Here is a 16,145-nt window from a genome sequence, read left to right as displayed (position 1 = left end):
CCCCGCTCACTCTACGGCTCCACGCCCCCTCTCACTATCCCCGCTCCCTCTCACTCCGCCACCTCTCCCTCTCCCACTCCACGCCTCCTCTCCCTCTCCCCGCCCACCACTCCCTCTCCCCGCCCACCACTCCCTCTCCCCGCCCACCACTCCCTCTCCCCGCCCACCACTCCCTCTCCCCGCCCACCACTCCCTCTCCCCGCCCACCACTCCCACTCCACGACTCCTCTCCCTTAGGAAAAAGCAGCTGATTAGTGAGTAAATCCTGGGAGCAGACTCGGAGGGAGGAGCACCGAAGCGGTGAGTATAAATCTAGCTTACCTCGGGGATTCGCGGCCTTGTCTCCAGGGAGCAGACTCGGAGGGAGGAGAACCGGAGCAGTGACTTCGGGGCACAGAGTAACTGAAGACAAAACTGAAAGTGACATCACAGGAAAGCTGTGAGCTGATTGGTTGGTAGCAAATCTCCACAAAATTTGAAAATAAAAACACTGCAAAGCTAATTAATAAATTAATTATCTAAGTCGAGATGGCTGGGCAGGTGATGTGCTGTAGCTGTATGATGTGGGAGCTGGCAGATCCCATTGCGAGCCGCAGTGACCACATCTGCAGCAAGTGTTGGTTGCTAGAGGAACTCCGGCTCAGAATTGATGAGGAGTCCGAGCTCCAGACGCTGCGGCACATCCGGGAGGGGGAGAGTTACCTGGACGCTTTGTTTCAGGAGGCAGTCACACCCGGTAGATTAAGTACCTCAAGTTCGGTCAGTGGTCAGGGTCAGCAAGGTGTGACTGCAAGTGAGGCAGGCAGAGGGATCCTGTGTTCAGGAACAGAGGAGCCTCAGCTCTTGACCTCGTCAAACAGGTACGAGATACTTGCTCTCTGTGTGGATGAGGAACAGGGCTGTAGGGAGGATGAGCCAGCTGACCACGGCACTGTGGCACAGGAGGCCATTCAAGAAGGGGGAGCAAAAAGACAAGTGGTAGTTGTAGGGGATTCTATAATTAGGGGAATTGTTAACATCCTTTATAAGCAGGATCGAGAGTCCCGCATGGTATGTTGCCTGCCCGGTGCCAGGGTGAGGGACATCTCTGACCGGCTTGAAAGGATATTGGAGAGGGAGGGGGAGGATCCAGTTGTTGTGGTCCATGTCAGGACAAATAACATAGGTAAGACTAGGAAAGAGGACCTGTTTGGGGATTATCAGGAACTAGGAACTAAATTAAAGAACAGGTCCTCAAGGGTTATAATCTCCGGATTACTACCTGAGCCACGTGCAAATTGGCATAGGGATGCGAGAATAAGGGAAGTAAACACATGGCTAAAGGAGTGGCGCGGGAAAGAGGGGTTCCATTTTGTGGGGCACTGGCATCAGTATTGGAATAGAAGGGATCTGTACCGTTGGGACGGTCTCCACCTGAACCGATCTGGGACCAATGTTCTAGCGAAAAGGGTAAATAGGGTGGTCAACGGGACTTTAAACTAGAAAGTCGGGGGGGGGGGGGGGGGGGGGGGGGGGGGGGGGGTTGGAGGTGAGGGTAAAACTCCAAGAAGTATGACTAATGGGAAACAAAGCAGCAGGTTAGCGTGTAGGGGGGTGGATTCAACCTCATGGAAAATTATGAAAAAACTGAAAAGAAAGGAGAGCCCAGGAGATGCTATTAAAGTCCCCAGAACACAAAATAGGACAGTGTTTGGAAAGGGCTAGGAATCTAACCTCAAGCACATCAGATAAAGGGACGACAATGAGAAAGGGGACGGGAAATACAGGACTGAAGGTGTTGTATCCGAATGCACGCAGTATACGAAATAAGGTAAATGAGCTTGTGGCGCAGATTGAAATTGGCAGATATGATGTGGTGGGCATCACGGAGACGTGGCTGCAAGGGGATCAGGACTGGGAGCTAAATATCCAAGGATATACATCCTATTGAAAAGATAGGCAGGTTGGCAGAGGGGCTGGGTTGCTTTGTTAGTAAGAAATGAAATTAAATCAATAGCAAGAAATGACGTAGGGTCAGATGATGTAGAATCTGTGTGGGTAGAGTTGAGGAACCTCAAAGGTAAAAACACCATAGTGGGAGTTATGTACAGGCCTCTGAACAGTAGGCAGGATGTGGGGCACAAGATACACCAGGAGATAGAAAAGGCATGTAAGAAAGGCAAGGTTACAGTGATCATGGGGGATTTCAATATGCAGGTAGACTGGGAAAATCAGGTTGGTAGTGGATCCCAAGAAAAGGAATTTGTGGAATGTCTATGAGATGGCTTTTTGGAGCAGCTTGTGGTGGAGCCCACTAGGGAACAGGCAATTCTAGATTTAGTGATGTGTAATGAGGCAGATTTGATAAGGGAGCTTAAGGTGAAGGAACCCTTAGGAGGAAGTGACCATAATATGATAGAATTTACCCTGCAATTTGAGAGGAAAAAGCTGGAATCAGATGTAACGGTATTACAGTTGAATAAAGGCAACTACAGAGGTATGAGGGAGGAGCTGGCCAGAATTGACTGGGAGATGAGCCTAGCAGGAAAGACAGTGGAACAGCAATGGCAGGAGTTTCTGGGAGTAATTTGGGAGACCCAGGAGTTCATCCCTAGGAAGAAAAAGCATTCTAAAGGGAGGACAAGGCAACCATGGCTGACAAGGGAAGTCAGGGACAGCATAAAAGCTAAAGAGAAAGCATACAATGCGGCGAAGAGCAGTGGGAAACCAGGGGATTGGGAAGCCTACAAAGACCGACAGAGGACAACTAAAAAAGAAATAAGGAGGGAGAAGATTAAATATGAGGGTAAACTAGCCAGTAATATAAAAGAAGATTGCAAGAGTTTTTTAGATATATAAAGGGTAAGAGAGAGGCAAAAGTGGGCATTGGGCCGCTGGAAAATGACGCCGGAGAAGTAGTAGTGGGGAACAAAGAAATGGCAGAGGAACTGAATAGGTACTTTGTGTCAGTCTTCACGGTGGAAGACACGAGTAACATCCCCAAAGTTCAAGAGAGTCGGGGGACAGAGGTGAGTATGGTGGCCATTACCAAGGAGAAGGTACTAGGAAAACTGAAAGGTCTGAAGGTGGATAAATCATCTGGACCAGATGAATTACACCCCAGAGATCTGAAGGAGATAGCTGAAGAGATAGTGGAGGCGTTAGTGGTGATCTTTCAGGAATCACTCGAATCAGGGAGGGTCCCAGAGGACTGGAAAATCGCTAATGTAACCCCCCTGTTTAAGAAGGGAGTGAGGCAAAAGACGGGAAATTACAGGCCGATTAGCCTGACCTTGATCGTTGGTAAGATTTTAGAGTCCATTATTAAGGATGAGATTTCAGAATACTTGGAAGTGCATGGTAAAATAGGGCAAAGTCAGCATGGTTTCATCAAGGGGAGGTCATGCCTAACAAATCTGTTAGAATTCTTTGAGGAGGTAACGAGTAGGTTAGACAAAGGAGAGCCAATGGATGTTATCTACTTGGACTTCCAGAAGGCCTTTGACAAGGTGCCGCACAGGAGGCTGCTCAGTAAGATAAGAGCCAATGGTGCTAGAGGCAAGGTACTAGCATGGATAGAAGATTAGCTGTCTGGCAGGAGGCAGAGAGTGGAGATAAGGGGGTCCTTCTCAGGATGGTGGCCGGTGACTAGTGGAGTTCCGCAGGGGTCAGTGTTGGGACCACAACTTTTCACTTTATACATTAATGATCGAGATGAAGGAACTGAGGGCATCCTGGCTAAGTTTGCAGATGATACAAAGATAGGTGGAGGGATAGGTAGTATTGAGGAGGCGGGGAGGCTGCAGAAGGATTTGGACAGGTTAGGAGAATGGGCAAAGAAGTGGCAGATGGAATACAACATGAGGAAGTGTGAGGTCATGCACTTTGGTAGGAAGAATAGAGGCATAGACTATTTTCTAAATGGGGAGAGAATTCAGAAATCTGGAGTGCAAAGGGACTTGGAAGTCCTAGTCCAGGATTCTCTTAATGTTAACTTGCAGGTTGAGTCAGTAGTTAGGAAGGCAAATGCAATGTTGGCATTTATTTCGAGAGGACTAGAATATAAAAGCAGGGATGTGCTGCTGAGGCTTTATAAGGCTCTGGTCAGACCACATTTAGAATATTGTGAGCAATTTTGGGCTCTGTATCTCAGGAAGGATGTTCTGGCCCTGGAGAGGGTCCAGAGGAGGTTCACGAGAACGATCCCAGGAATGAAAGGCTTAACATATGAGGAACGTTTGAGGACTCTGGGTCTATACTCAATGGAGTTTAGAAGGATGAGGGGGGATCTGATTGAAACTTACAGAATACTGAAAGGCCTGGATAGAGTGGACGTGGGGAAGATGTTTCCATTAGTAGGAGAGACTAGGACCCGAGGGCACAGCCTCAGAGTAAAGGGAAGACCTTTTAGAACAGAGATGAGGAGAAACTTCTTTAGCCAGAGAGTGGTGAATCTATGGAATTCATTGCCACAGAAGGCTGTGGAGGCCAGGTCATTGAGCGTATTTAAGACTGAGATAGATAGGTTCTTGATTGGTAAGGGGATCAAAGGTTATGGGGAGAAGGCGGGAGAATGGGGTTGGGAAACTTATCAGCCGTGATTGAATGGCGGAGCAGACTCGATGGGCCGAATGGCCTAATTTCTGCTCCTATGTCTTATGGTCTAACCCTGGTTCAATGAAGAGTGCAGGAGGGCATGCCAGGCGCAACACCAGGCATACCTAAAAATGAGGTGTCAACCTGGTGAAGCTACAACACAGAACTACTTACATGCCAAACAGCATAAACAGCAAGTGATAGACAGAGCTAAGTGATTCCACAACCAATGGATCAGATCTAAACTCTGCAGTCCTGCCACATCCAGTCGTGAATGGTGGTAATCAATTAAACAACTCACTGGAGGACGAGGCTTCAGAAATATCCCCATCCTCATTGCTGGGGGAGCCCAGATCATCAGTGCAAAAGATAAGGCTGGAGCATTTGCTATAATCTTCAGCCAGTAGTGCCGAGTGGATGATCCATCTCAGCCTCCTCCGGAGGTCCCCAGCATCACAGATGGCAGTCTTCAGCCAATTCAATTCATTGCGCATGATATCAAGAAACAGCTGAAGGCACTGCATGCTGCAAAGGCTATGGGCCCTGACAATATTCTGACAATAGTAGAAAAGACTTGTGCTCCAGAACTTTTCGCACCCCAAACCAAGCTGTTCCAGTGCAGCTATAACACTGGGATCTATCCGGCAATGTGGAAAGTTGCCTAGGTATGTCTTGTACACAAAAAGCAGGACAAATCCAACCCGACCAATTACCGCCCCATCAATCTACTCGCGATCATCAACAGTACTATCAAGTGACACTTGTATACCATCTACAAGATGCACTGCAGGAAATCACCAAGCCTCCTTAGACAGTACCTTCCAAACCCATGACCTCTACCATCTAGAAGGACAAGGACAGCTGACACATGGGAATACCACCATTTTGAAGTTCCCCTCCAAGCCACTCACCATTCTGACTTGGAAATATATCGCCATTCCTTCACTGTCACTAGGTCAAAATCCTGAACTTCCTCCCTAACAGCACTGTGGGTGTACCTACACCACATGGACTGCAGCAGTTCAAGGCAGCTCACCCTCACTTTGTCAAGGGCAATTATGGATGGGCAATAAATGCTGGCCTAGCCAGTGACGCCACTGAATGAATGAATGAACGAATAAAAAAAATCTGTTTCAGGTGGACTCATTCAGTAAGTATCTGACCCCAGGTAAATTGAACAAGCAGCAAAAGTTATGAAACAGTAAAGTTTTGGGCCTGAAAGAGCACATCATTGCAAAGCAAAGATAGTTTAGTAAGACCCTAATACAATGGGTGTTCCTACATCACACGGACTGCAGTGGTTCAAGACGACAGCTCACCACCACCTTCTGAAGGGCAACTAGGGATGGGCAATAAATGCTGGCCCAGCCAGCGAACCCCACATCTCATGAATGAATATTTTTAAAATCCTTTCCTCGTGATAAGTGCACTGTATTGGCATGGTTCAGTTGGCAGCACTCACCTCTAACTCAGAAGGTTGGCTGCCAGCTTTTGACAAGTTCAAATTCAGCGAGAGGCAGAATTTAGGGAAAAAGTTTTAAAAGCTGTATTATAGCAAATAATTTCAACTATTGTGCAGCTTCAACATTAACTGGCATTGAGAATATTTTATTTACTGCAGTGATCTCACATTTTAAGGATTTTCTGACTATCTCTTTGCCTTCTCTTTATTTAGATGCTACAGACTTAGATGTGGCGCCACTGATTTCCTAATAACATTTTGTATATTTATATAATATTTTGCATTACTTCAATATGTTAGAAAGCATTTCCTTTATTTCTAGTTACAGTATAATGAAAATGTTTAGGGTTAGTATTTATTTTAATAAGATTTTAATTTTATAAATAACCAAGAGCCAGTTACTCCTTTTCCTGCTGATGGCACTGAATTTAACCTGTCCCATTTGATATATACTGTAAATCTAACAAAAGAAAATATCTTCCTAAACCCCCGAAAATTGGACTTTGCATTACAAACAAATTGCTCAATACTCAATACTGTCAAGCCAAAAACACATACTAAGTGCAAGTAAAAAAACTTACATTTATATAGCACCTTTCATAATTTCAGGAGATCTGAAAACACTTTACAGCCAATGTACTTTTTGCAATACAACCCCTGTTGTACTTTAGGAAACACAGCAGCCAATTTGTGCAGAGCAAAGTCCCACCTACAACAATGTAATAATAACTCCATAATCTGCTTTTTAGTTATATTGGTTGAGGGATAAATATTAGTCAGTACACCAGCAAGAATTTCCATGCTCTTCTTTGAAATAGTGCTTTGGCATTTTTAACATTCAGTTCAGAGGGCCTCAATTTAACAACTCATCAACTCAACCTTCAACAGTGCCGCATTCCCTTAAATTTACATTCACGTAAGTGTCAGCCTAGATTTGTGCTCAAGTCCTTAAGTGAGGCTTGAAGCAGCAACCACTTGACTCAGGGGCAAGAATACTGCCCATTGTATAATATAGCATATATTCAACATAACATTACTTAACCAACATCACCAAAAATGAGTTTGTCACTTTGATTCATTATTTGAGATCTTGTTCTGTGCAAATGGGTTGGCATTTCTTTAACGGTCACACATTGTACATTGCTCTTCGAGGTGTTTCCGAAAGCTAAACTAACGTATTATAGAAATTCATGCCTCTTTTACAATAAATTGTAGTTACAGTATTTAAGCATTTTAAACTTCCAGCACTTTCCCATCACTGAACAAGTACAATGGAAAGATGAGACAGGCCAGATCCAAAAACCCACCTTGCTCCTCCTCGTTCTTCAGGTCCGTGCTGAAAGCAATCAGGTTTCTGCAGGACCAGGCGCACACTAGGGATACAGACGGGCAATAATTGCTCTTCGGCCGCTTCTCCCACTCACAGACGTACGCAACATCCATGTTTGTTGATCCCGGCGCTGGTCCGCCCGGGTCCCTCACGCAGCCTGAGCGCAAGCGCGTCTCAGCCGCCTGGTTCCTGCGCACCCAGAGCGCAGGCGCACCTATCACCCACCCGCATTCCGTTCACACAAGTGCGCATGCGCAATTCACTCTCCCGCTTTTCGCCCACCCAGGACGCATGTGCTCACATCCAGAGCGTCCTGCTCCTTCACACCCAGAGCGCAAGCGCGCCCGCGCCCCCACTCCCGACCCAGAGCGCAAGCGCGCCGGAAGTTCTGATCGGCTGTTCGACACTGTGGGCGCGTCATCAAATAAATGGTTGTTCCTTGCGGTGGTTGAGCTCGGATTCTGCAAATTCATGGATTCTCTGTGTTTTTTCGAATTATTGTTAAAACATTTCTGTGCTATAAAGCGTAGACCGTTCTAGTTTTAATCTTAACTTGATTTTTCTCTTTATAGACGCTGCTATATCTTAGTTTTTATTTCACATTTGCAGTTATTTATATACAGAGACGGGGAGGAGAAAGGGAGGAAAACAAAAGGGAAGTTCTGCGAAAGGTTGAAAGGGAGGAATGATTAAGGGACAAAATAAATGGAAGACTTTTTTATTCATTTAAAGGATGAGCGTTGCTGGCGAGGCCAGCATTTATTGCCCATCCCTAGTTGCCCTTGGGAAGGTGGTGGTGAGCTGCCTTCTTGAACCACTGCACTCCCTGTGGTGTAGGTACTCCCACAGTGCAGTTAGGGAGGGAGTTCCAGGATTTTGACCCAGCGACAGTGAAGGAACGGTGATATATTTTCAAAGCAGGATTGTGAGTGACTTGGAGGGAAACTTCCAGGTGATGGTGTTCCCAAGTATCTGCTGCCCTAGATGGTAGTGGTCGTGGGTTTGGAAGGTGCTGTCTAAGGAGCCTTGCTGAGTTCCTGCAGTGCATCTTGTAGATGGTACATACTGCTGCTACTGTTAGTCGGTGGTGGAGAGAGTGAATGTTTGTGGAAAGGGTGCCAATCAGGGGGCTGCTTTGTCCTGGATGGTGTCAAGCTTCTTGAGTGTTGTGGGAGCTGCACTCATCCAGGCAAATGGAAAGTTTTCCACACGATCCTGACTTGTGCTCTGTAGATGGTGGACAGGCTTTGGGGAGTCAGGAGAGAAGTTACTCGTCGCAGGATTCCTAATCTCTGACCTATTCTTGTAACCACAGTATTTATATGGCTAGTCCAATTCAGTTTCTGGTCAGTGCAACCTTCAGGATGTTGATAGTGGAAAATTCAGTGATGCCAATGCCACTGAATGTTCAGGGACGATGGTTATATTCTCTCTTGTTGGAGATGGTCATTGCCTGGCACTTATGTGGCGCGAATGTTACTTGCCACTTGTCAGCCCAAGCCTGAATATTGTCCAGGTCTTGCTGCATTTGGACATGGACTGCTTCAGTATCTGAGGAGTTGTGAGTGGTGCTGAACATTGTGCAATCGTCAGCTAACATCCCCACTTCTGACCTTATGATGGAAGGAAGGTCATTGATGAAGCAGCTGAAGATGGTTTGATCTAGGTCACTACCCTGAGGAACTCCTGCAGTGATGTCCTAGAACTGAGATGATTGACCTTCAACAACTACAACCATCTTCCTTTGTGCTAGATATGACTCCAACCAGAGGAGATTTTTCCACCGTTTCCCACTGACTTCAGTTTTGCCAGGGCTCCTTGATACCACACTCAGTCAAATGCTGTCTTGATGTCAAAGGCAGTTGCTCTCACCTCGCCACTGGAGATCAACTCTTTTGTCCATGTTTGAACCAAGGCTGTAATGAGGTCAGAAGCTGAGTGACCTAAACTGAGCATCAGTGAGCAGGTTATCACTAAGCATGTGCTGCTTGATAGCACTGTTGATGATCCCTTCCATCATGTTACTGATGATCAAGAGCAGACTGATGGGGCGGTAATTGGCCGGGTTGGATTTGTCCTACTTTTGTGTACAGGACATACCTGGGCAATTTTCCACATTGCTGGGTAGATACCAGTGTTGTAGCTATACTGGAACAGCTTGGCTAGGGGTGTGGCAAGTTCTGGAGCACAAATCGTCAGTGCTATTGCTGGAATATTGTCAGGGCCCATAGCCTTTGAACTATCCAGTGCCTTCAGCGTTCTCTTGATATCGTGTGGAGTGAATTGAATTGGCTGAAGACTGGCATTTGTGATGCTGGAGACCTCCGGAGGAGGCCGAGATGGATCATCCACTCAATACTTCTGGCTGAAGATTATTGTGAATGCTTCAGCCTTATCTTTTGCACTGATGTGCTGGGCTCCTCCATCATTGATGTTGGGGATATTTGTGGAGTCGTCTCCGCCAGTGAATTGTTTAATTGTCTACCACCATTCATGACTAGATGAGGCAGGACTGCATAGCTTGGATCTGATCCGTTTGCACTTAGCTCTATCACTTGCTGTGTATGCTGTTTGGCATGCAAGTTGTCCTGTGTTGTAGCTTCACCAGGATGACACATCATTTTTAGGTATGCCTGGTATGCCCTCCTGCACTCCATTGAAGTAGGGTTGATCCCCTGGCTTGGTGGTAATGATAGAGTTGGGGATGTGCCAGGCCATGAAGTTACAGATTGTGGTTGAGTACAATTCTGCTACTGCTGATGGCCCACAGGGCCTCATGGATGCCCAGTCTTGAGTTGCTAGATCTGTTCGAAAAGTATCCCATTTAGCACAGTGGTAGTGCCACACAACACAATGGAGAGTATCTTCAGTGTGAAGACAGGACTTCGTCTCCACAAGGACTATGAGGTGGTCACTCCTACCGATACTGTCATGGACAGATGCATCTGCGGCAGGCAGATAAGGTTGAGGTATGTTTTCCCCTCATGTTGATTTCACCACCACCTGCCGCAGACCCAGTCTAACAGCTATGTCCTTTATGACTCGGCCTGTGGTGGTGCTACCAAGGCATTCTTGGTGATGAACACTGAATTCACCCTCAGTGCTTCCTCTGATGTTTGGGCTCCACCATCATTGAGGACGGGGGAAGGAGTACTGATTCATCAGCTGGAGGTTGGCGGAGTGTGGTAATCAGCAGGAGGTTTCCTTGCCCATGTTTGACCTGATGCCATGAGACTTCATGGGAGCTGTAGTCGAATTTGAGGGCTCCCAGTGCAACTCCCTCCCGACTGTATACCACTGTTCCGGGGGCATGATTCCGTAAGGATGACTATGTCAGGCTGTTGCTTGTCTCAGGCTATCTGAGACAGCCCTCCCAATTTTGGCTCAAGTCCCCAGGAGGACTTCGCAGGGTTGGGTTTGCTGTTGTCATTTTCAGTGCCTTGGTCAATGCCCTGGGTGCTCTGTCTGGTTTCATTCGTTCATTGTTATTGACTTTTTAGCAGTTTGATTCAATCAAATGGCTTGCTAGGCCATTTAAGAGTCACAAATTGACTCCAGCTCCCATGAAATCTCATGACATCAGGCATCAGGCCAAATATGGGCAAGGAAACTTCCTGTTGACGTAGGCCAGACCAGTTTCCTTCCCTAAAGGGCATTAGTGAACAACAATGGTCATCATTAGACTTTTAATTCAAGTTCCACCATCTGCAGTGCTGGGCTTTGAACCCAGGTCCCCGGAGCATTATCCTGGATCTCTGGATGGTCCAGTGACAATACCATTACGCCACCATCTCCCCATTATGGGGTTTCTGAATTAGAAACATTTTTGTATGTGGGGAGAATATAATGGGAATATTAATTGTACATTGAAATTCTATGCTTGCTAAAATACACCTGTTTTTGCTCCCCAACCACTACACAAACACTTATAATATAGTGAGCAGAATGGCCACAAGGTGGTGTGGTGATCAGTGATTACATATATATATATATAATATATATATATGAGGCCATGGAGGGATTTGAAAACAAGGATCAGAATTTTAAAATCAAGGTGTTACTTAACTGGTTGTGGTTGTTGGAGGTCAATCATCTCAGTTCCAGGACATCTCTGCAGGAGTTCCTCAGGGTAGTGTTCTAGGCCCAACCATCTTCAGCTGCTTCATCAATGACCTTCCATCATAAGGTCAGAAGTGGGGATGTTAACTGTTGATTGCTAAACATTGTGCACCATTCGCGACTCCTGAGACACTGAAGCAGTCCATGTCCAAATGCAGCAAGACTTGGACAATATCCAGGCTTAGGCTGACAAGTGGCAAGTAACATTCGCACCACATAAGTGCCAGGCAATGACCATCTCCAACAGGAGAAAATCTAACCATCGCCCTTGACATTCAAAGGCATTACCATCACTATCAACATCCTAGAGGTTACCATTGACCAGAAACTGAACTGGACTAGCCATATAAATACTGTGGCTACAAGAGCAGGTTAGAGGCTAGGAATCCTGTGACAAGTAACTCCTCTCCTGACTTCCCCAAAGCCTGTCCACCATCTACAAGGCACAAATCAGGAGTGTGATGGAATACTCTCCACTTGCCTGGATGAGTGCAGCTCCCACAACACTCATGAAGCTTGACACTGTCCAGGACTAAGCAGCCTGCTTGATTGGCACCCCTTCTACAAATATTCACTCCCTTCACCACTGACACATAATAGCAGCAGTGCGTACCATCTACAAGATGCACTGCAGGAATTCACCAAGGCTCCTTAGACAGCACCTTCCAAACCCATGACCACTACCATCTAGAATGACATGGGCAGCAGATAGATGGGACACCACCAGCTGGAAGTTCCCCTCCAAATCACTCACCATCCTGACTTGGAAATATATTGCTGTTCCTTCACCGTTGCTGGGTCAAAATCCCTTAACAGCACTGTGGGTGTGCCTACACCACATGGACTGCACCGGTTCAAGAAGGCTGCTCAACACCACCTTCTCAAGGGCAACTAGGGATGGGCATTAATGCTGGCCCAACCAGTGAAGCCCATGTTCCGGGAATGAATAAAAAAATCTCACTTTTGCTCCTTACCCTGGCATGGCCCTAACCTGTCCTGTGCTGGCTGTTCCTTTTCCTTCTTCAGCAATCCAGATAATGCAGGAGAGTGCAGTGTACAGAGTGACCACTGGGTATCTAGTCAGCATAGTTAGCAGGACTGTATAATGATCACAATTAGTGCAGGCTATGTAGTAAGCACAGGAAGCAGAGTAACTTTGGGACGATGTAGCAGACAGCAGGATGTAGTGAATGTGCCTTTCATATACTTGGGATATCCCAAAGCACTTTATAGCAACATCTTTCCCTTTGCTTTTACTGCAAAGGTAAGGGATAAACTTGAGGGTTCAAACCTATTTGGTTAGACTTAAGGAACAATAGGGGTGCTATTATGCTGCTGGTTGTTGACTAGGCCACCAAATTGTGAGAAATAGTTTAGAGGAGCAAATTTTCAGGCATATTGCAGAAAGATGCAGAAATCTTAAGAGTTGTGAAATTGAGGTACTTTAATTATCCTAATATAGACTGAGGAGATACTCTAATGGGCAAAGGCAGGGGTGAGGGAAATTCCTGAAATGTATACAAGAGAACTTTTTCTGGTAACTATGTTTCTAGCCCAATGAGGAAGCAAGTTCTGGGAAATGAAGTGGGGCAAATGGAGCATGTGTCAGTAGGACAGAATTTGGAGAATAGTGATCATAATATCATAAAGTTTAGAATAGTTACAGAAAAAAAGGCAAAGAAAAATCAAGTGTAAATATATTCAACTGGAGGAGGGCTAACTTCAGTGAGCTGAAAAGGGACCTAGCCTCGTAGTTGGTGGGGAGGGGGGGGCGGTGGGGGAGTGGATTGAAATCAAAAATAAGTAGGCAAAACAATCATTGAATGATGGGAGGCCTTCAAAAAGGAGATAGTTAGGTACAAAGTAGACACATTCTCATAAGGGGAAAAGGAAGGTCATCAAAAGCTAATGTTCCCTAAATGACTAGTGATATTGAAATTAAAATGATACAGAAAAAGCAGGCCTATGATAAATGTCAGGTTCATAATTCAGTAGAGCCAAGCTGAATAAAGTACAAAGGCAAACTGAAAAAGGAAATAAGAGGGCCAAAGAGAGCACATGAGAATAGATTAACAGGAAATATAATAAAGAACCCAAAAATCTTTTGTAAACCTATAAGTAGTAAAAGGGTAGTCAAAGGAAGAGTGGGGTTGATTAGGGATCAAAGAGGAGATCTAATTGTGGAGACAGAGGGCATGGGTGAGATACTAAATGAGTCCTTTTCTACAGTCTTCACTAAACAGGATGTTGCCAAAGTTACAGCAAAGAGGGAACTAAGTAGAGGAATTGGACAGGATAAAATTCAGTAAAGAGAACATACTTAAAGGTTGGTAGTACTCAAAATATAAAAGTCACTGGCTCCTGACAGGATGCATCCTAGATTGCCGAGGGAAATAGGGATTGAAATTGTAGGGGCTCTATCCACACTCTTGCAAATCCGCCTTAGATATGAGAGTAGTGCCAGAGGACAGGAGGATTGCAAATGTTACACCCCTGTTCAGAAAAAGGGGAAGTGATAAACCCAGCAACTACAGACCAGTCAGACTATGATGGGGAAATTTAGAGTCAATATCGAGGATGAAATTAATTGGCACTTGAAACAGTATGAGTTAAAAAATGAAAACAAGCATAATTTTTTTAAGATAAATCATATTTGATTAACTTAATTGCATTCTTTGATGAAATAGTGGGGAGAGTTGTTGAGGAGTGGCGTGGCTCTTGTGTAAATGGACTTTCAAAAGGCATTTGATGGAATACGGAATAAAACTGCTGGAAAAATTGAAGCCCATGAAATTAAAGGCACACTGACTAAGTGGATACAAAATTGACTAAGGGACAGAAAGCAGAGAGTATTGGTGAACAGTTGTTTTTCAGGAGGGAAATATATAGTGGTATTCCCCAGGAGTTAGTATTAGGACCACTGCTCTTCTGAATATATATCAATGACTTGGGTACACAGGGCATAAGTTCAAAGTTTGAAAATGACACAAAACTCAGAAATACAATAAAGAGTGGGGAGGATTGCAACAGGGTTCAGGAGGACATGATGTCAGGACAGTGAGGATGCAGGAAGAGGGAGGAGAAGTAGGACTGTTTCACAAACAATTGCAGAAGTGCTGTTGTTTACAGTCTTTTGATATTTACTGTATTTCTGGGTCTTTTACATTCATGATGACAAAGTGGTAGCAAAGTACCTACAGTCTACAATGTCCATTTCTGTGCAGTTTTACTCCAGTAAGCATTATAATGACTGGCTTTAGAGGTAGCAAAGTGATGAAAAAAAGTGAATAAAATTATTTCCAGAATGTGCTAATTCCAGTTGACTTTATTTCTCCCACACTGTTTGAGTTGTTACTTTTCTGTAATGACTTGATTGGAGATAGAACTGCTTCGTATTGAAGGGAATTTTCTAATTGTGTTGCTATTGACCTGCGCCTTGGTAAATGGTTCAGACTCTGACCTTCAAGTGGTATCGACAAAGGGCAATATTCTCAGTAAATAAACGACAAATTGAGCACTTCTTTAAAGGTGTTTTGTCTTCCCTGCTTGTTTTAAATGGACAATATTATAAAGTGTGAAGTATACTTGTGTCTGATCTCATGACCTGATGTAAATGGAAATGTAGTATAAAATTTAAATGGTCCATGGACATTGTAGGATAAGGGCCTGGCACATAAAGGATAAATATGGGACTGAGGACAGTACTGTCCACACAATGATGTAAGAGAACACATGACTTCACCTAGATCTCAGTGTAGTGTTGGACACAGCTGTGTGTAGAAGCTAGCTTGAAGACAGTTCCTAACTAGGACCTTTACTGTCCTATGTATATAGTTTTAGTAGTCAATGAATACTTATTACTAAACTACCTAAGACTACGAGTACCTTATTTAGAACTACTGAACTACACCCAACACCTTACAACATGGTGGCAGCTCTTGAAAAAACCCAGAACCTTAGAGAAGCTGGAGCAGAAATTCAAAAGCCGTAAATTAAAGCAGCATTCTGACCTGACTGAAAGCACCTGAAGTGAAGACACAGAGGGAGATCACCTGAGAGAAGCTCCATTGCAGAATTGGAAGCAGAGGGCAGAAGCAAATAATTCCACTGTGCAGCTAAGGACTCTAGAGATCGCATGGAGGTCCAGTTTGAATACCCACAGATTACAGAGCCAAATGATTAAGTTCTTGGCCAGAACTAGTTTTAAAACGTTTTTAATCTTTTAAAAGTCAGAGCAGCCTGTTTCTGAAAGCACTGCGGCCAGCTGGATTCAGAGTCAGCGCCATATCACGTGGTGGCCAAGCTCACTCTGAACAAAGAAAAATTATTAATTAAAAATGAATCACAACTGAGTAGGCAGCTTTAAACACCTAGCAAAAACTGGGATTCAATGCTTCCAAGACCCAAGAACGTTGAGCAAAGAAGACTCTAACCAGTGGATCCAAGCAGCCATTGTTGAAAAAATTTAAATGCTGAGATCGCGAATGCCATTACTGTGGGAGCCCGCCAAAACCAGCAAGTGCAGAAACTCCTTTTGTGAAGAAGTATACGGTGGTGCCATCTTAGATTTTCGGAAACCTCAAAGCTGAACCTGCAATTTAAAAATTTTAGCCATGGATCAGAAATCCACTCTTCCAGATCAATTTGGCCTTATCCAAA

General features: G+C 45.0%; 1 protein-coding gene across 2 annotated transcripts in view; it reads right to left on the bottom strand.

Moving 5' to 3' along the window:
* The window catches only part of med16 (mediator complex subunit 16), a 53,874-nt gene extending 46,287 nt beyond the window's left edge, over window positions 1-7,587 (bottom strand). The window contains exons 1-2 of one of the 2 annotated variants that reach the window (XR_013578485.1): window positions 7,345-7,587; window positions 322-414 (exon numbers count right to left, since the gene is read on the bottom strand). Coding sequence is in view for 1 of the 2 variants with exons in the window: in XM_078555772.1 (XP_078411898.1) it covers window positions 322-414; window positions 7,345-7,480 (229 nt within the window). In the remaining variant the exon portion in view is untranslated. The remainder of the gene's footprint in view (window positions 1-321; window positions 415-7,344) is intronic. The other variant, XM_078555772.1, reaches the window with a different exon arrangement.
* Between the last annotated feature and the right edge of the window lie 8,558 nt (window positions 7,588-16,145).

The sequence above is a fragment of the Cetorhinus maximus genome, chromosome 13 (genome assembly GCF_964194155.1).
Source record: "Cetorhinus maximus chromosome 13, sCetMax3.hap1.1, whole genome shotgun sequence".
NCBI lineage: Eukaryota > Metazoa > Chordata > Chondrichthyes > Lamniformes > Cetorhinidae > Cetorhinus > Cetorhinus maximus.
This window is presented reverse-complemented; position numbering and strand designations above follow the sequence as displayed.